Source organism: Blennius ocellaris (genome assembly GCF_963422515.1).
Source record: "Blennius ocellaris genome assembly, chromosome: 4".
NCBI classification, from domain to species: Eukaryota; Metazoa; Chordata; class Actinopteri; order Blenniiformes; family Blenniidae; genus Blennius; species Blennius ocellaris.
Window position 1 is genome coordinate 2,794,314 of NC_137653.1, and position 20,771 is coordinate 2,815,084.

Below are 20,771 nucleotides of genomic sequence, written 5' to 3' on the forward strand. Positions count from 1 at the left end.
ACAAACAAAAATCAAAACAGCTTGAGAAAACTACACTGTTTGATATTATTTATTGCAGTGAATATATAAAAGCAGCTTATTGGAGCATTTAGCCTCATGAAGCTTTAAATAATTTACATTAATTCCTGGACGTTCTGTTTCTAAAGTTTTCTTTAGTTTGTTTTTGTCAGTGAGTTTTAATTTAAATAACTGCAGAACTTTTCCTGACATGGAGTCACTGAAGGCTACAAATATATATAGATATACATATATATATATTTTTTTTTTTAACTGAAGACACAGAAAACATTTTCCTTTCAAATTATTTTTATTTAATTGACACTTTCCCACTGAAAATATCTGTAATTTTCCCTTCTTTACAGGAAACAATGATTTTAGTCAGATATAGACTTTAATTTCTTCCCATAATTTCCCAAACTGACTGAACAGAGTGAATCTTTATCCCGGCTTCCAGTTTTTCAATCCTGATCACACAGATGAAACTTTTCATATTCAATATGATGAGAGGTGTTGCTGAAAAGATGGGGGAAAAAGAAAATTCTGGAAGATTTGTTTCTATTTACTATGGCGATGGTGTCCAGTAGCAGCGTTTCATTAAACTTTTGGTTTTTTAAATGGAGTTGAAGCTTTTTCCACCTCGGGAGCCGTTTTCAAAAAGTTGCGTTTTCCGTGACTCCGAGCGCCGTTGCCGTGGAAACAGACCAAACCCAGACTACTAGGAAAATGTTCTGGTTTTACTTGGAAACGTTGTCTAAACAAACCTTAAACAGCTGTTTGTCTCCTCAAATTATATATAATTTTTAAGCGTTAAGTCGACAAAATGCACGTTTTAATACAAGAAAATCCAGAGTAAAGCAGCATTCAGCAGCGGATTCGTCATCACGTGAAGATTAAACGCTCGATTTAGCAGATTCAGTGAAAATAAACACACTAACTGCAACAGGAAAGAAAATGTATGCGGAAAATGTTACTTTTACATTTAACAAACACACAATTCAGCTTCAGTGGAGGAGATTCAAGGTTAAATATCGGCTGTAAAAACTTTAAAAATAAAATCAAACATTAAAAACTAAAATATAATTAGTGACTTGCCTTCATCAGTTTTGTGTTTGTCCAGTTCTTGTGAGATTTCCGTCAACAAATAACTTTATTTTTGGAATTAATAACTGCAAATATCCAAATTCCACATAATGTCTGTCCAGTATTTTATGTAAAGATTGAGCACAAAGTTATGAAACTATAATTCGTTCAGGTAATTTTTCATTTCGATGGAAAACAATACCTTTAATGCAGCATGTTCTTCTTCCTTTGTCTGTTTTTTTTTTTTTTTTTAAGATGATCAATTTGTCAAAGTCTTTGAGTAAACATGCTGATTTGATCGTTTGGCCTCTTATGAAGCTGAAACCAGAGCGTCTGGATCTCGTCACTGTCGACTCTTTAAGTGCTAATAAATCAACTGAACGCGAACTTTAAGGCACTTTAAACGTCTCGGCGTCGACGAAACTTGTATTTTAAGCTCTGGAAACACCAGCAGAGACGCAAACGTTGACGCGTCGGTGTCGGCTGGACGTCGTCCGAACTTCGGCGTCATTTTACGGCTCGCAGGCTTTGGGCTCGTTTGTCTGGCTTTGTTTTACGCCAGCCTGCCACACCGGGAGCAACTCTGATTGTTGTTGTTGTTGTTGTTGTTGTTGTTGTGTGTCTGTGAGCGGAGCTGGAGGTTGTGGAGGGTCAGTGCTCGCAGGGCGTGTCCAGGCTCTGGCCACACTTCCAGCAGCAGTAGTGGTACCGGTGCCACGTCCGGCCGTCTGCCGACGTGAGAAACGACTCGCTGAAGATCAGCTGAGGAGGAGGAGGAGGAGGAGGAGGAGGAGGAGGAGGAGGAGGAGGAGGAGGGGAAATACAAAGCAATACTCAAAAATCTCCAAGAAATGTGGGTTGGGTTTTTTTTGGTTTTTTGTGTTTTTGTTTTGGGATGAGGATGCAGAAAATGGGACTTTACGTGTGTTTTCGGTCATATATATCAGTGTTTTTCAACCTTGTTTGAGCCAAGACACACTTTTTTCTTTGGAAAAATCTGGAGGCACACCACCACCACCCGGAAATGTTAAAATGTGAAACTTTGTAGCCTCTATTAACAATATAAAGTCATTCTCATCAATGCTTTATCAACAGGAAAAAAGTAAATACAGGAAAAAAAGTATTTCCCAATTTCTTTTTTTTTAATAGTGCCTCCCTCAGTGTGAAACCTGGACCTGATGGATGAAGAGCTGAGATCCTGGTTCACATTCTTCCTTTTCAAAAACTTCTCCATCACTGTCACTGACACAGTACTTTGATACAAGATGGTAGCAGGAGGTGGAGATGAACCACACTGACGTCTGTCACTTTACATTTCACCGGCAAAGTTCTGTGCTGCCATCTAGTGGCGAAGAGTATTTATACACGATTACTCTGCAACACACAAATGTTTCTTTAGAAAAAATGTGAAATTGGATCATTTCCCACGGCACACCTGACTAGATCTCGCGGAAACACCGGTGTGCCGCGGCACAGTGGTTGAAAAACACTGATATATATCACACGTGTGGATTCCAGTCGGCGTCGCCTCACCTCGTCGCAGCCGGCGCACCGCGGCCACACCGTCTGGCAGTAGTGTCTCCCACACAGCAGCTTCTGCTGGGACCAGAAGTAGACCAGGTCCACCAGGCCCTGGCCGCACTCGCGGCACCTGAAGCAGGTGGGGTGCCACAGGGCGTCCTGGTAACCTGCGCGCTCGGCGTAAACGGCCGGCGTCTCCATGGCGACCTCACCGTGGCAACCAGAGCACCTCTGGAGTGGGGATGAGAGCGGGAGGTCACGCAGGACAGTGATTCGTCTTCATGATCGAGGCGCCAGAGAAAACGTTTCTGCCTTTTTTTATTTATTATATCTTTTAAAAAAAAAATCTTAAATCTCTTCTGCTTTACACAACATTTGTGCAACTGCCTCGTGAAACAGTTTCTTTGTTATATTCTGTAATGGTGACCTGTGATTTCTCCACCAATCCTTGTAACCTGCGTCTTATTTTTTTTTTTCCCTTTTTAATGGATTCATCGTTCTCTATATCCTGACGTACCGTCAACTTTGAGTATCCTGCAGATGGGATGTTCTCGTTCAACCCGTCCGTCCACCTTTTAAACCTTCATGATATTTTCAAATCGGTCTCAATCTGGGCCCCGTTGACACGACAACGAATACTAATGCATCTGCACGACTTTCTTCACCATTGCGGGTCCGTTTTCACCACATCTGGGTGCAAATTCACTGTATCCATAAAGTTTTCATACCGGATCTTAAGATTCCCTCCTGCAGAGACTGCAGGTACTGCGCATGCGCATCCCACTGCCTCCCTTTCATTGAAAATAAACAAAGATGGCGGATCCGCGGTGGTTTTTACTCGCGGTCTGTATTAAACTTTTATCATCCATAACGGTAGTTTAAAGGCTTAAACTCACCTCGAAAAACATCTGATTCTTCATCGGTCCACTAGAATGTCAGGTTCTCTCCATTTTGTTCACGTTTATAGCTTATTGTTCTCTGCACACGTCTGTGTAGTTTCATTATAAAAATAAGCAACAGCGCCCCCGAGCGCCTCGGCAGACTAACTACATGGTTCTCAGTGTGCGCTGCTGAAGTGGAAACTATATATTTGACTAATCAGAACGGTGTAAATAAGGGTTGTAAAATCATAAAAAATAGCCTCAAACTTCACAAACAGATATTCAGGAATGATTCCCCTGTTCAGCGATGCCTGACACTCTGTTATACACTAAATAATTGTAAATAATACACTGAGTATATACATTGACCGCGTCAGAAGTGAGCGGCATTGTGCTGTGAAGTAAAAAGTGTAAACTGTATATGTGTGTGTGTGTGTGTGTTGAACTGCGATGGCAACATAAAAGGTTTTTTGGAAACAAATCCACGTTAATCCTCACAGAAAACAGATGTGTTTTGATTTGTGTAAAACAGATCAAGACTTCCTGAGTTGAAACGAGGACTTTTTTTTTCTTTCTTTCTTTCTTGTCCAAACAGAGCAGGTTAGACGATGGTGATTTATGGAGCGCAGCTGAAATGCACAAAATAGCATCTGACGTGTTTTTAAAAGCAGTGACTTCAGTTGTTTTGTTAATTATCGAAGGATTTCTGAGCGTGTTCTCATCACTCCAGGTAACGAGCGTCTCAAAGTCTTGGCGCCGACTCGGTTCTGGTTTCGCTGATCTTCACTGCAACACTCCAAGATGTCAGAAACATCATTTTACTTACATATTCGGTCTTGCTGCTTTCATTCGTGCCGTTGGAACAAGCAGCCGAGCCGCCATCCTGCTGCTGCTGCTGCTGCTGCTGCCCTGCGTCCTTCTTGTCGCTCTGATCCTTGGCCTCCTTGTCCTCCTTGGCCTCCTTGGCCGCCCTCTGAATGGCGGCCTCTTTCAGAGCTCCTCCCTGCCCGGGCAAGGCCACCTCACCGACACCCAGCACCTCCTGCTTGTACTGCTTCACGAACAGCAGCATGGAGGAAATCTTCACGAAACAAGAGGGAAAAAGAACAAAAACAAAACTGCATCAAGTTGCATTAAAAACTTCGGGACGCGTGGATGTTTTTGACGACGGCGGGATCGCAGGGTCGGCGCTCGTCACCTCCTCGTCACTGGTCAGACTCTGACACCTCATGGGGTCCTGGTCGTACGCCGGGAGCTGGGTGAGCAGGTTCCTGCGTCGCTGTCGGGCTCCTTCGGTCCCCGAGACGGCGTGCTGGCTGGCCGGGAGGAGCTCCAGGTACTGCATGGCCTGGGGAGCAGAGCGGGCCGTCGGTACGGTATCGCCAGCATTCGCTGCTCTGAGTCTAAACCAGGGGTGTCAAACATGCGGCCCGGGGGCCAGAAGCGGCCCACCAGACCATCTAATCCGGCCCACCGTGTGATTTTTGAAGTGTGAAGTATAAAAATGAAAACTGACAGAGGCTGATCTAAAAACACTAGATTGTCAAAAATGACATTCAAAACCGCCCTTGGTCAGAATTTCTTAATGCATCTGTGGAGGTCACATGACGCAACATCTTTCACAATAAAACAATGAGTCCAATTGATGTGAAATGATACTTAAGACACGTAAACTCAAAAAAATTTCCAGATGATGACAAATTGTTTTAATCCTGAAAAAAATATGATATCCAGATACAGGTGACTGAGGTTTTTTTTTTTTTTTGCAAATATAATAATATCTGATTTCCTTTAATATGTATATTTCAGAATAGACTGGCCAATTCTTGCAGTTACAAAAGAATCAAAAGAAGGAAAAACTTTGCATTTGTCCGTATCTGCAGTTTAATGTGTGATGTTTGACTTGTTCGGCCCTCCAGAGGTCAGATCAGGTCGATGTGGCCCCTCAACTGAAATGAGTTTGACACCCCTGATCTAAACCGTATAGATGTGAAGATGTAAAGATGAAAAACAACACTAAATAAACTGGACGTGCAATTACAAGGATGCAGGTAAGGTCAAACCGATATTGAAAAGTAGATAAGACAGAATTACAATTAAGAATAACAGTGACAATGAAGTGGTCATGATATTAGGAACGGCAGATTAAAACGGTTTCGCTGCAATCGTACACTCAGAAAATAGTTCTCAGATGTTTTCGAGTGAAACTGAACATTAATTTATGATGACAATAGACATGCTGGATCAAGTTGGATTGCAGAAGGCGTACCTCATAAAATCAGCCTCAGTTTATTATTTCCTCTCTTGGCCACGAGAACACAACTGTTCATCGAGGCTCGTCCGGGGTTTTAAACCTATAAATCAGGTTAATACTCAAGAGGAAGCTTCTAACTTTAACATGTGAACCTCCAGTTTTTACGTGTGGATTTTAGTGATTCAAGAGAAGCGGATCCACCGTGGATCTTGACGACAGCTCTTCCACCTGTGACGCATTCATTTGACGACAGGAGGCGCCAAATCACAACAACAATGGTAGAAAACTCGAAACGCCCTGCTGGATTCGGGGAGAACGCGCAAACAAGACACGGAAAAGAAGCGGCGACAATCTACCCTGGGAGGGTTTGTTGGTCGTCGCTGAGCCGCCGAGCCGCCGCTCCAGCTCCCGCGGGGTTAAATAAATAAGTCGACTTCACCGCTGAGGCATTTATTTCTGCCGCGCTGAGGAGGCGCTTGTATTCCAGTTTGTACCGAGAAACGTCTCCGGTCTGTTTCCTGTCCAGTTGACCTTTATGTGTTCTCATTACTGAGGAGGATTTTAAACATTTATTTATTTATTTATTTATTTATTTATTTATTTATTTATTTATTTATTTATTTATTTATTTATTTATTTATTTATTTATTTATTTATTTATTTATTTATTTATTTATTTATTTATTTATCTATTTATCTATTTATTTATTCATTCATTCGTTCATTCATTCATTCATTCATGTATTTATTTATTCATTTAATTATTCAGTTATTAATTCGTTTATTTGTTTATTTATGCAATCATTTATTTATTCATTCAATTATTTATTTATTTATTCAATCATTTATTTATTTATTTATTCAATCATTCATTCAATTATTTATGTATTTATTTATGTATTTATGTATTTATTCAGTCATTCATTTAGTTATTTATGTATTCAATAATTTATTTATTTATTCATTCATTTATTTATTTGTTCAATCATTTATTTATTTGTTTGTTTGTTTATTTATTTATTTGAGTTCTTCGCATCCAGGCCTCTGTTTTGACGGTACCACCGTGACTGAGAAACCCCCACCCCCCCAAAAAAACCCAAAACACAAAAAAAACCCCACAAAGTATCTGACAGAAGGAACGGGACGGGTGAGGACGTCTCGGGGGGGAAACATCTGGAAAACAGCTGCGGCGTTGGGGTTTGGATGTGTCTCCACAAGTTCAGCCACAGTTATGTCTGTCATCACTGTAATTATAGGATGTGAGGCCTGAGACACACTGGGCCTGTTTTGGAGGAGAAGCATAGACCTACAGAAAGTAGAAGCAACTTAAACTCCATTTAAATGCAGAGCAACGTGTTCGATGAAGCAGCTTCGCGCGCTGATGTGTTCTATAGATGTCACCTTATCTGACATTTCTTCCTGTTACCTAGTAACTGCATTGAAGGCAATCGTAAAATATATGATTCGATTTGTTTCACCCTATTTGTTCTCAACTCAACTTTATTTATAAAGCGCTAAGCAGCCGTAGCTGAGACAAAGTGCTGTACATTGAAATAAAAAATATAAGAGGCAAAATAAAAACATTAAAAGAATAAAAACAATTAAAAAAAGTTAAAGCAATAAAAACAATCAGATGGTAAAACAATAAACAAAACAGAAAAAGTTAAAACAATAAAAAAAAATAAAAAAATGAAGGCACTAAAACCAGAGCAGAGTCTCACGCTGAGGTAAAAGCCAAAGAATAAAAATGGGTTTTAAGACGAGTTTTAAAAGTTCTGGTATATTTTCATAAGCATTTAACTTCATTCAGTAGTAATAATCCCGAGCACAGTGGTGCTTCTACACAGTCTGGGGGCCCGGTGCAAGAGGTATCATGGGGGCCCCACCAACTATATGGTAAACACTCATATTGAATATTATCTTTTTAAAGGATAAACAGATAACTTCTCTGCTCTAATCTGTACTTTTTGTGTTTCTGATGTTACTTAGTTCACCCGCCGTGTGTTTAGAGCAGGTTCTGTTATAATTCTGACTTAATAAAGTTTATAAAGTCAGAATTCCGACTCCTCTAACAAAGGCGCTGCAGTAAAACAAGTGTCTTATCGAGGGAGTTTTAAACGGACCTTTCGGGGGCGTAAATGCACTTAGGTTCTGTGATCTGGCGTTTCACTGAACACCCCCCTGAGGGCGACTCTCACCAGCTTCTGGTTGAGGCCGGCCGGCGCCCAGTCGTACGTGGTGGTGTTGAAGGTGGGGTCTTTGCGCGACACCACCGGGTTGGTGACGATCATGCGGTTCCTCTTGTACACGCGCAGGCCGCCGCCCCCCTTCACCTTGGCGGTCAGGTGGGCGCAGGGCGAGTCGGCCAGCAGGCGGCCCATCAGCTGGTCGTCGTCCGGGTCGCCGCCCGGGGCGTGGTCCACCGTGTCGCAGCCGCACGCCGTGCAGGCTTTCCTGGAGGAGACCAGAGGAGTCCAGTGTCCAGTTTTTTTGTATTTTTTCATGCAGAAATGGAGGAAATAAAGCCAAAGGGAGTGGAGTACCTCCAGAAATGTGGCTGAAATCCAGAGCAGCCGTCTTTACAGACGAGACACTTCGCCGCCGCCCGTCCTGCTGCTCCTGCACTCGGCTTCATGGACATCTGAGAGGAAACACGACGCATGACTCAGTGGTATATTACACGTTGAAAGCATCAGTTGCTGGATTTGTAAAAACAAGTTAAAGTTATAGAGCCGTAATCTAGAATCTATCCCATTTCTCATCCTGCTCTTTTATTTATCGTTCATATGCACCTTATTTTAACTGTTTGACTGTTTGCACTACTTTTTAAATATATTTAAATAAGGTTTTTTTTAAATGCCTTTTTTTACCGGTTGCTAAGCAACGACATTTCGTTGCCAGTTCCTCACTGCAATGACAATAAAGAAAGTCCAAGTCCAAGTCCAAGTCCAAGTAAGATCAAATCGTCAGCTTTTTTTCGGTGTCGACGGGATTAGAAGGTTCTTCTTCCAATCCTCGTCGTGTGGAGTTTCCATGTTTTATATGTTCTATAAATACAAAGCCATTTAGAGGTTAACCTGAAACTTTCATGAGCCTGTCGCTCACTGCTGACGAGTGTCCTCTATATCTTTTTTTTTACCGGACGATTATTTACAGGGTTTTTTTTGTTAGATTTTATGGAAACAGTTTGGCGAATTAACAAAAGTAAAGCACAACATGCTCTTTGTGTCGCTCTCAATCTAATGTCTGTGCCTCTTAAAGAGACAGTCACACAGAATCAGCCAGCGTCAGTTTATTGAGGGTGTTTAAAGTCGCTCCAGTTCCCTGTGATATGATGGATGTTTGATTGGTACAGAAGATCGTCTTCCAATGAAAACTTCGACGGTTGTGTTTAAAAAAAAAAAATGTATGAGGTAAATCAAATTACACGAAGAAAAAAAGCGTGACATGGTGATAAAGGGAAGCGAGGACGTGTTGGATGGGGAGTAAACGTTACTCCCTGAGCGTGGGAGGAAGAATGAAGAGCGAACAAAAGCCGGAGGGATGATTTCACTGGTCCACCCAGTGAGCTCATCACCGCCGTCCTGACGAAGGCTGCAGATCCTCCTCCTCCTCCTCCTCCTCCTCCTCCTCCTCCTCCTCCTCCTCCTCCTCCTCCTCCTCCTCCCTACAGGCAGATGGATAGATGGACTCTTTCAACACAATGGAATCCATCCATCCATCCATCCAGACTTTATTCAAGCAGACACCCTACTTGCCGTTGCCTTTGTGAGCTATTGTCGTTTCACCGGTACTCCTAATAACTTTATTTAGACTCTCATGACTCAATGTTGGAAACAAGCAGCAGATTTCAGCCGCCCGGCTCTGGCAACACTTTCGACATTCAGCCGTGTTTTCAGGCGGCAGCCAGCAGCGATGACAGCGAGTGGCGAGAACAAAACCGGCGCCGCTTTTAAATCCTCTGGCAGGAAACCCGATGAAGGTCTCTTGCTGGAGCGACCTGCTGCCGACGGGGCCGACGTACCGACGTACCGACGTACCGACCACCTCAATGTCACCCGGGATGAACCGGGCCGGCGGATATAAACAGACAGACAATACGCTCTGACAGAAGAGTGAACTATGTGGAGCCCCGTATTGTATGACCCCGGGGTTTACTGCAGATGTTGAACCTGTCGGCAAAGGGTCATGGGTGTTTTTTGGTTTTTTTTTAATTATTATTATCCTCGATGGGCAACTGGTCGCGTCCCTGTTCATTCTGACACTGAGGCCAGGTTGTGTTGATATTCCAGATGTTCACAGATGTGAAGAGAGGAGCTGCTTTGAGCTGAATGTTAACGAGGTCGTGACATCTTGAGACTCGGTGTGTGTGTGTGTGTGTGTGTGTGTGTGTGTGTGTGTGTGTGTGTGTGTGTGTGTGTGTGTGTGCGTGTGTGTGTGGTCAAAGTGAGTAAAGTGAGAAAGTTGAATGGAGAATTTAAACGTTTTAATGTCAGTGAAGTCTGTTTACAGCAGGGGATGCTGTACGAGGTGATCCGCTGACCCCCCCGACCTCCACATCTGGAAGTGTGTGTGTGTGCATTATCGTCCTGCGACACACACGACTCAAAGATTCATAATAATAATAATAATAATAATAATACAAAGAAGAAGCAGAAAAAGATCTACTTTTTCATTCACAGATGTGGGAAATTATTACTATTATTCATTTTTATTCTGAATCTAAACTTTTAAAGCACAACTATGATAAAAAAAAAGCAGAATATTCACACTAAAAGGCTATTTAAAAAAACAAAAACAAAAAAACGAATGCCCATTCCCGCCCATTTTTCATTTATTTCAGAATCTGACAGAAATGAAAGGAACAACTTGTGTTACATGTGACCCTAACATGGCCAAAGAGTCAGTATAGATGTGTTTACGGCGGTATCCATACGAATCAAGCACTGTTCTCGAAACAGCCTCAAATAAGGACCAGCTCAGTGTCAAACTTGCTCTGAAAACAGCCTCTTTCTGCGGGAAACGTGTGTCAGCTCTATATTTAGGAGGCCGATAAGGAGAGTTGGATCGGACTGTGAAATTCCAAACATGTGGGCTATGCGGAGAGGAAACTGGGGGAAACGCAGCGCGATAAGGAGCCGGAGGTCAGCGAGGACTCGACCTGCCGGATCGCAGTCCAGAACAAATCCTCTGGATTTCCTCTTGTTTTCAACTCCGATCCCACAAATTAGCTCCAGCGACAGACACACAGTGTGATTCTTCTTCTGGGACGCTGCTATTTTCCTCTTCTGCTGTCCACTTTTATTTAAATGTCTATATTGCAGACACTTTTGTATCGTTAAGTAAACATTTTTTATTAAACTAATTAGATTAAATAACAATAATACATTGTGCACTTTTAAGGGAAATGCTTAAACTTAGTTTACATTATGTGGAAATTGATTGAAGAATCATTGTTAATCCGTAAAACACATTTTTATCGATAAACTTGCAAATTTATACTAAAAAAATGCATAGATAACTTTTAAGCTGCAGCTATTGCTTATAAACATCATTGAAAATACATTTTACATTCCAATTTGGTGGTTGATGAAGGCATACTACTTTTATATGAGAGTACCTGACACATATTTCACATTTTACATGATAAATTTAAATTAATGTCAGTTATGTTGACATACACTTTGTTAAAAGTGTTTACAGATCACAGACTGGCCCGTCTTTGGTCTGATTTGCCCAATTCTTAATCCATTGCTTTCTTTAAATCTCGCAAAACAAAGCTAAGAAATGTCCAAATAAGAAATGATTTACTTGCAGTAACTATAATACATCCGATCCACATGTTTCCTGTAATAGATGAGCATTTTCTGGACGGCCGGAGTGAATGAGATGTAATATTTCGGACATTTTTTAAAAACCGTTTTGTGTCGTCAACATATAAAACCTGTCAGATTTATACATACTGCAGTAGTAGAAGTGCAGGTGCAGCAGAAATTCATCATCTCACATATTCTTCAGCTCAGAAGCTGCATTTTTATGACGCCAGCTTGAGGCTTTGTCGACCCTTCATCGTCGGGCTATTTAGAAATGTCATCACTCGGGAGCTGATCAAGTGTGTGTGTGTGTGTGTGTGTGTGTGTGTGTGTGTGTGTGTGTGTGTGTGTGTGTGTGTGTGTGTGTGTGTGTGTGTGTGTGTGTGTGTGTGTGTGTTTATTTCCATCCCGATGACGGCTGTTTTTCCAGCTCGGGGGCATAAAGACGGGGATCAAACCTCCCGACAGGTGACACTGATCCGTCAGGTTATCAGCTTCACACTGACAGTGGCGGAGTTATGGGGGGGCTGGGGGGGCAAAGAGTCCTGGCAGGGCAGACCCGGCCCACAGGGATCAGGTCCTGGTGGTTACGGATTACCTTCATAGACAGATTTAGAAATGTCCGGCTCTTTGACACTGCATGCAAACAGATTCATCGTCACCGAGACTTCTTCAACTTGTACGACTCGATACGCCGCGAACGAGCTTTAAGCAGATTGGGGGGGAAAAAAATTTAAAAATTAAACTGCATATTGAATTTTTATACATAAACTATCTTTAGTACGCTCTTTATCCTCCATTAGGTGTTTGGTCATTTGACAGAAGCTTCCCAGTGCAGCGCCTCGTCCTCAAATCGTAAACTACGACCGGTTTAGAGTCACGTCCAGGAACTGAACCAGGATCTTCACCCGGCGACGTGACACAGCGCAAACCACTGCACCACCTTGCACACAACAAACCCCCCAGCAGAACACACAAAAGTTGTGAGCTTTAAACTAAATATCCACCTGTTGAAGTGTTTTAAATACAAACTTTATCCTCTGTAAGTTGTTGGGATCTGTTCCGGTTGACATTGGGTGTAAGTGAGGGAACAGGTCTGAGATGTCTATAGTCTATAGGACGAACATGGAAACTCTCGGATTCAAACCCACTCCTTCTTGCTCTGCAGTGACACACTGACTTCAACGGTTTCATTTAACTGCTTCAGAAAAGGCTTTAAGATCCGGTATTGATTTTCATCCATGTTATAATTTCATTGGAGGAGAATATATTCATTTTTCTGACAGATTGAAGGGGAAAAACTGGGAAATGCAGGTGGTTCATGGTGGTTTTTCCTGCGAATCCCTGCGTGGGCGTGGAACTTGACCTACAAGTAAACTTAAAAAGTGTTGAAACGTTCCAAATGAAAAAAAACAAAGAGTCTGTAAGTCACAATAAGTTCTGAGCTCCTGATTTGGCCTCCCAACGATCAAGGCTCGATAAGAAAACATGGTTCTGGCTCAGTTCGTCCCAGTGGCCACCGGTGGTACTGCACCAAGAATCACTTCATGAACTGAACTCTCCATCACCAAACAAGGTCAAGTATCACTTCGTCTTATTGGGTTTTTCACCGCAAATATTTTTACTGTTGGTAAATACTTCGTACACGATGTCATCCACGAGGTTTATGAGCGAAGCGGGAAAAGGCGAGTGGAGCAGGAGCCGTAAAGACGAAGCATTTATGAGTTTGGCAAAAAAATCGTGCAGACGAGCGCGTTTCACAGTTGAATGCAACCCGTCACAACACGTCCATGTTCGGGGGAATCGAGTCAGACGGCGACGAGAGCAGAGGTCAAAGTGAGTAAAGTGAGAAAGTTGAATGGAGAATTTGAAACTTTTTAATGTCAGTGAAGTCAGTTACAGCAGGGGATGCTGTACGAGGTGATCCGCTGACCCCCCCACCCGACCTCCACATCTGGAAGTGTGTGTGTGTGTGTGTGTGTGTGTGTGTGTGTGTGTGTGTGTGTGTGTGTGTGTGTGTGTGTGTGTGTGTGTGTGTTCCTACCTTCTCCATGGCTGAGCTCAGGTTCATGTTCTCCGCTGCTCCGCCGCCTCGGCTCTTCCAGAACAATGAGACTCTAAATTCCTCTCCTGTCGACCACACTTCCCTCCCTCCCTCCCTCCCTCTCTCCCTCTCTCTCTCTCTCTCTCTCTCTCTCTTCCTCTCCGCCCACAGGCGTCTCGCCGCCTCTCCACGCCGTCTAGCCTTTCATCAGCTCACTCCTTCACCTCGTTCTCTTGGAGGCTCACACCCTTCGCCTCTCCTCTCTTCTGTTGTGCTCAGACTCAAATCAAGAGAAACTCTCTCTCTCTCTCTCTCTCTCTCTCTCTCTCTCTCTCTCTCTCTCTCTCTCTCTCCTCTCTTCCCTCCAGCCCTCCTTCTCCTCCTCCCTCATGCAACATGAGCAGGTCTCCTCACCTCATGGCCTCAAAACAAACCAGAATGCCAGCGCTTCACTCTCACCACATTCACAATCAGTGGAAGTTCACAGCTCTACGTTTACATTTTTTGCAGCTCCTTGCAGGAGAACCGGTGCCGGCAGAGTGGCAGCCATCGCAAGGATTTATGGTTCCTGCGAACAGCAGCTGCTCTGTTCCCAGATGAGAACCGCCATCAGGCTGTTGGCCCAGTCCGGGACTGGAGCTGTGGATCCTGGCTGGACTGTTTGTGTTTTTAATGGGAGACAAAGACCGAGGGGAGCTCTGAGGGATTCCCTGCTCACACTGCAAGGCTGTTAGGGAGGAAAAAAACTTGTCAGCCAATGGGAACATGACAAATTCCTCCTCCTCCTCCTCCTCTCAATCTGCAGCATTTGGAAGAGTTCAGACTGAGGAAGGAGCGAAAACCAACAACACATTCTAACAAAACGATCTTATTTGTGAATTTAGCTTCAATAGACTTGAGCAGTCAGGATCTCACACATGAACTTTCAGACATCCAAGTGAAAAAAATTAAGAATCTGAAATGTTTCAAAGAAACTTGAACACCAGATAGTGATATCAAACTGCAATACGGATAAGAAAATATTCTTTTGGGACATTTTTTTTTTTTTTACAGAGACTTAAGAAATAAAGACCCATGATGTGGGACATGAAGGGGGAGAGGTACGATGGACGCAGTCCAAGGATGGACGAAGGTGTATTAATGGACAAATCTCACAAAAAAAAATAACCACAACAATATAAATAACTCAAATATCAAAAACAATCAAAACAAGATCAAATCCAACCAAAACATCCTTCTGCAATCTTCTGTGTGGTCCTCGTGAAGTCAGGTTCTTCTGTGTAGTCTTCGGGAAGTCAGGTTCTTCTGTGTAGTCCTCGTGAAGTCAGGTTCTTCTGTGCCGTCCTCGTGAAGTCAGGTTCTTCTGTGTGGTCCTCGTGAAGTCAGGTTCTTCTGTGTGGTCCTCGTGAAGTCAGGTTCTTCTGTGCCGCACTCGTGAAGTCAGGTTCTTCGGTGCAGTCCTCGTGAAGTCAGGTTCTTCTGTGCCGCCCTCGTGAAGTCAGGTTCTTCGGTGCAGTCCTCACGAAGTCAGGTTCTTCTGTGTCGTCCTCGTGAAGTCAGGTTCTTCTGTGTAGTCCTTGCGAAGTCAGGTACTTCTGTGTCGTCCCCGTGAAGTCAGGTTCTTCTGTGTGGTCCTCGTGAAGTCAGGTTCCTTTGTGTAGTCCGCATGAAGTCAGGTTCTTATGAGTCGTCCTTGTGAAGTCAGGTTCTTCTGTGTAGTCCCCATAAAGTCAAGTTCTTCTGTGTAGTCCTCCCTGTCCTGTGATTGGACGCTGTCTGATGTTGTGTTCAATCCAATGGAAATTCATAGTTTTCTATTGTTTTTTTAAATTTACAACAGTCCAGGTTATTTCTGTCAAATCTTCCACATGTTTTATCTAAATGATGATTTGCTAATGTGCAAATCACAGGTGATGAAGGAGTGAAAAGGTTCACCGGCATGAGCGGAGGAACAAAGTGAGCGTGAAACGGATGAGAGTCAATAAAAGGTCTTTAATGTTTGTCATTAATCATGAATCACAGAAACACAGCAGTTCGTTTAGTGAGTAGGAAAAAAAAAAGATTGTGAGTATTTACATCTACTGTCGCACACACACACACACACACACGCACACACACACGCACACACACACGGTTTACACTCATGCTAACACAATAAAGACTTTTATATACAACAAATACTGAGTCGCCTCATTGTACAAAGAGATCAGGTTGTTTTAAATCTCCAATCCGGATTCCTCAGCGATGCAAAAATACACAAAAATAAAGAGTAAACGTCCCTCAGCTGCCCTGAAACAATCCAGCGATCAGACTTCAGCTTAAAAAAAAATAAAAAACCAAACAAAAAAAAACAGGCCAGACAAACACAAAATACAGGTTCGACAGTTTTGTCCTTAGCGAGCGTACAAAATGGCTTTCTTTCACGTTTTCCAGCGTTTACAAAAAAAAACAAAGTGTGTTCAGTGGTTTTAGTGGTTCAGCTGCACGTCAACTCGAACGGAACAAATACAGAGAACAAAAACACAGAAGATTCTAGAAAGTGTCTTATTGTGGTTTTTACCCGACTGTGATTACAGACAGGAAATATCTATTATTTCACGAAAGAGCATTTTTAACATTATTTAAGTTAAAAAAAAAAAAAAAAAGACTAAAATGATGCTTTTAAGGTTCAAATATTTCTAAATGTTGCTGTAGAAATACTGGTAAGGGTTACCGGGAAATAATTAGTACGTTAGTGCTTTCCCAGTGGGAAGTTCCCAGTCAAATGGAGTTGGGGGTGGGATCTTTCCAAATTCCCAGCTACCCATGAACGCACCACGAGAGCCAGCCAGCAGAAACGGAATGAGGGATTTAAGAGGTTAATGCAGGATCGTTTCCATGACAACAAGAAACCGGGAACACATTAAAATAAAGTAATCATCCATATAAAGCAATGCACAACGGAAACGATGCTCGTAAAGTCAAAAATAAATGTAGACGTGATGTTTTTACAACAAGATTCATCGTCTCACCTGGATTTATTTTTTTCCCCCAATTCCCATTGGCTCTTGAACGCACCACGAGAGGCAGCAGACGTCTTTTAAAAAGATGAAGTCACAAACAAAATAAGCTGCGTACGAGGTTAGAAACAGGTTTTTCAGGACGGTCACGGGTTTAACACGCTAAACGAAACAAAAAGCAAAAAAAAAAAAAAAAAAAAAAACTTTTCATAAAATGATAAAAATAGAAAAAAGTCCTTCACAAACTAGATATTGAGCGCGACTGAAGGTTGGAGTTCAGAGTCTGCAGAGCTTCAGTCTCCGCCCAGGATTCAACATGCTTACAAAAAACCCTGATTAATAAAAACGTCCCGCTCACACAGATCCAGGACTTTTGTAAAAAAATTGGAAAAAAAAAGAAAAAAGAGTGTTTGTATTGAAGTTAATTTTTCTCTAGAAACGTATTTACAGGCGTCGCAGCTAAAAACAGATGCGGCAGCTCCTTTTCAGGAAACGCTTAAATCTGCTCGTTTATTTAAAAGGAGCCGCTTCATCCTGTGTTGCATATTTCTACTCCGGATTCATTCAAATCTACCTGGATTAAATATATATATATAAATTATGTGTATATACTTCTATAAGCTGCGTTAACATTTATCTTACATACTTTAGTACTCTGATTGGAAAATATAAATAGTTTTGCAGCTGCGTCTTCGCCTGTCGCCGAAATAATCTGCTTTATATACTTTTAATGTTTTGTGCCTCCAGCTAAATAAAAATAATCCCGGGATTATTCTGCATTTATATATAGAAATATCTCATTTTCATGCTTCCTATGTCTTGATGTGGAGTCGGATTTCTACCAAAAAGAATAAATGCACACGTAAATGTTCACATTTTGGATTTAAATATGATAATAAATGCATTTTTGGAAAAAAATTTCATATAACTGGAATAAAATGCTACAAATGAACATGTTGTTTGATTTTCCATTAAGTAAACTCATGAACGTTGATGATGCTTTTGAATTTTGGATAATTATGTGCGACACCGGCTTAAAATTCAGAATTTTTTAACTTATTTAACTGAAAAAAAACCAAACACACATATATATATTTATCATTATTATTTTTTCCCTCCGTCGACAATCGCATTATAATGTAATTTCATGTGTAATCTGTATATTAAGACTCATGGACATAAAAAAAAAAAAAAAAAATCATTCGTTTGAATAAAAAAAACAGAAGTTGATGTTTTCCTGTAAAATCAAGTGACATGAAGGGAAACGTGATTTTGTTGATCTCGTGCCGTAACGTGGAGATCGACGTCGGCGTGCAGCTTTAAATCATCCAGAATCTAAATCCAGAACGTGACGTCTGGGTGTGCATTCATCCCCGCCGCCAGACTCCAGCTTGTGTCGCTAAAGTGCCTCTTTTGTTTTTCCTCCTTCAATCTGCAGAGCGAGGTAAAACCCAGGATGTACAATCCCTGTGCAAGTGTTTTAATTTAAATAAAGATCTTCATGAGACGGAGAGATCGTCGAGGTCGGCGTCTTGATGGCGATGCGTTCAGGGGCCGTCGGCCGCGGTGCTCGCGGGCAGCACGCGGGGTCAGTTGGATCTCGGCGCCTCACTCCTCGCTCACGCCGTGCTCCCACGCCACCTTGGCCTGCTCGTCCTTGGTGGCGGCGATGATGGGCTGGGAGATCTTGCGCGGCATGGGGCGGGGGGCGGGGGGCGCGGCCTGGGGGTCCTCCTCGGGGATGCAGCCCTCCCGGGTGTAGGGCTTCGGGGGCAGGGCGGGGGGCGGCTCGTGGAGCTGGTAGAGGGGCGGGAGGTGGGGGATGTAGTGGGGGTGGAAGTGGTGGTGGTGGTGGTGGTAGAGGAGGTGCGGCGGGCCGTCCTGCTGCGACCCGGGCGGGGCCGGACCCGGACCCGGGGGCGGGGGCTGAGCCGGGGCCACGCCCACCGGGGCGGAGTGGCTGCGGCAGGGCGGCGGCTTCGCGCCGTCCAGGACCTCGGGCTCGGAGACGCTGCACCTGACGGGCTGGTAGGGCGAGTCCAGGTCCTCCTGGTCGGTGGTCCAGGCCTGGCTGCCGGGCGCCGACTCCAGGGTGTCGCTGCGGCTCGCCCCGGCGTCCGACGAGGAGGCGGGGCCCCCGAAGTTACTGTCGCTGAGGGAGGAGACTCCGGAGCTGGCGCTGCCCGACAGGGTGGAGTTACTGCCATCCAGGATGGACTGCGGACTGGTGGGCGAGGCAGGTATAGGGTGCAGGGGGGACTGGAGAGAGAGAGAGGGGGGGGGGGGGTTAGTTAGACCCAGTTAGTCACATTTAAACTGAGTTCCAGGTTTCTGCAGCAGCTCCAGAATTCCTACACAACATATTCAACGCAATCTGCCAAACACATATTTGACCTGGAAACATGTGAATAAACACAAAGCTTTTGTGACAAAAATCAAATTACCTTCAAGAAAGACAAAAAAAAAAGGACAAAAAAGGTTGAAACAAATGTGAAAAAAGTCCAGAGAACAGGAAGACAAGACGGAAAGACGACAGACGTTCAGTTATCGTGATTCAGCCACATTAAAACTGAAGCGTGAGCTTCGGTACAACCTCAGATTAGGGAAACAAACAATCTTCACAACAGATTTTTAGAGCATCTTCCTCCCACGAAATGGACAAAAACAAACTCTTCATGAGCCTTAAAAAAAAAAAAAAAAAAAAAAAATCACAAAAAGTTTGTGGGTTTTTTTTGTGAGCCACAATCATGCAGGATGTCCAAAAACCGTAGAGAACGACGAGTCAATAGAGTGGTTAAAAAAAAAAAAAAGAAAAAAAAAAGTGGTTTCATCAGGGAGTGCAGACGGAGAGAGAGACAGACGCGCATCCAGACAAACAGCAGGAGTGAGGAGGAGGAGCAGGAGGAAGAAGAGGAGGAGGAGCAGGAGGAGGAAGAAGAGGAGCAGGAGGAGGAGGAGGAGGAGGAGGAGGATACCTTTCTTAAGGAGCGCGCAGGGAGAGCTGGAGGAAGGTCGCTGACCTGGTGGTGGAAAGCGTCAAAGTGCATCGACAGGTGTTGGCCTACAGGGGGAGACACAGCAGGACTGACTGAGAGATCGCCACACTCACACTCATTCGCCTCAGACTGGAGAGAAGAAGAGAGAGAGGAGGAGGAGCAGGAGGAGGAAGAGCAGCGGGAGGAGGTGGAGGAGGAGTGATAAGAAGAGGAGGTGGAGGAGTGTACGGTTGCTTGGAAACGTCAATCATTTCGTTGTCACGTTGTAACTTTTTGTGTTTCAAATGTATTTATGTTGCAAGTTTTGTATTTGTGTTGTTACTTTTTGCTACTTTTGTATTCGAGTTGATACTTTTGTATTTGTGTTTTTTTTATTTCCGCGGCTAATTTTTCACCGTGACCCTCCTGGGCCGCCGTACAAGTGACGAGGGGAGCAGAGGTGGACGGGAGGAGGAGTTTTTCATGCTTTAGATCTCCTGGAAACTTGAATTCAACATGACTGAAGCTCTGCGAACCTACAAATACAAAAATGTGGAGTTTGACGAGTCTGTCGAGGAAAAAAATCTTCAAACGAAATCTAAACCTGTGAAAAACAAAAACAAAAACAAAAAAACCAAAGCCCATCATATCAGGGGATTCACACACGGGGCTGCTTTCCTACCAGGCGGGACGTTGCGTGGCGGGACCGGGGGCGCCATGACGCTGCCGACGTGGGCGGAGAGGAAGGGGAGGGCTTCTCTGGTCCCGCTGTCCAGACTCCAGCTGCTGGGGGTGGTGAGCACTGACGGAGGAAGCAAGGGAGGAGGGGGGGTCATGTTGGTCCTGTGTGTGTGTGTGTGTGTGTGTGTGTGTGTGTGTGTACCTTTCTCAGCCACAGACAGGTTGGGGTCACTGCAGGGTTTACACGGACCGATCACCTGGTGGAACAATGCCCGCTGAAGGTTTGTAGGCTGAGGAGGAAGAAACGGGACGGAGAGAATCGCAGATATTCAATGTTAAAGGCACGGACGCACCGACTGATCTTTTATACAGTAAAAACACCAGAAGACCATTGATCTGCACTGATCAGAAGAAATCAGGAGAAAATACACAGATTGGGGACGAGAAACTTTGAGTACAGCTGTTCGGCTGATGTGGCCTTTTCACCACAACAGTCAGGATTGATGGACATCGATGGAGCTTC

General features: G+C 43.6%; 2 protein-coding genes across 4 annotated transcripts in view; both read right to left on the minus strand.

The window, feature by feature from the left end:
- Positions 1 to 288: 288 nt before the first annotated feature.
- On the minus strand, positions 289 to 13,716 carry lmcd1 (LIM and cysteine-rich domains 1). Its single transcript, XM_080495881.1, has 7 exons — positions 13,594 to 13,716; positions 8,280 to 8,377; positions 7,935 to 8,190; positions 4,681 to 4,830; positions 4,309 to 4,563; positions 2,614 to 2,832; positions 289 to 1,842 (listed from the first exon to the last, which is right to left on the minus strand). The coding sequence occupies exons 1-7, from the start codon at positions 13,618 to 13,620 to the stop codon at positions 1,732 to 1,734; spliced, it is 1,116 nt and encodes a 371-aa protein (XP_080352007.1). The 5' UTR covers positions 13,621 to 13,716; the 3' UTR covers positions 289 to 1,731.
- A 4,484-nt stretch (positions 13,717 to 18,200) lies between these two features.
- The window catches only part of LOC308129802 (dedicator of cytokinesis protein 3-like), a gene marked incomplete at both ends in the record, with an annotated part of 109,850 nt that continues 107,279 nt past the window's right edge, over positions 18,201 to 20,771 (minus strand). For all 3 annotated transcript variants that reach the window (XM_080495889.1, XM_080495888.1, XM_080495887.1), the window contains 4 exons: positions 18,201 to 18,851; positions 19,568 to 19,653; positions 20,250 to 20,369; positions 20,451 to 20,538. In XM_080495889.1, the coding sequence (XP_080352015.1) occupies positions 18,201 to 18,851; positions 19,568 to 19,653; positions 20,250 to 20,369; positions 20,451 to 20,538 (945 nt within the window). The remainder of the gene's footprint in view (positions 18,852 to 19,567; positions 19,654 to 20,249; positions 20,370 to 20,450; positions 20,539 to 20,771) is intronic.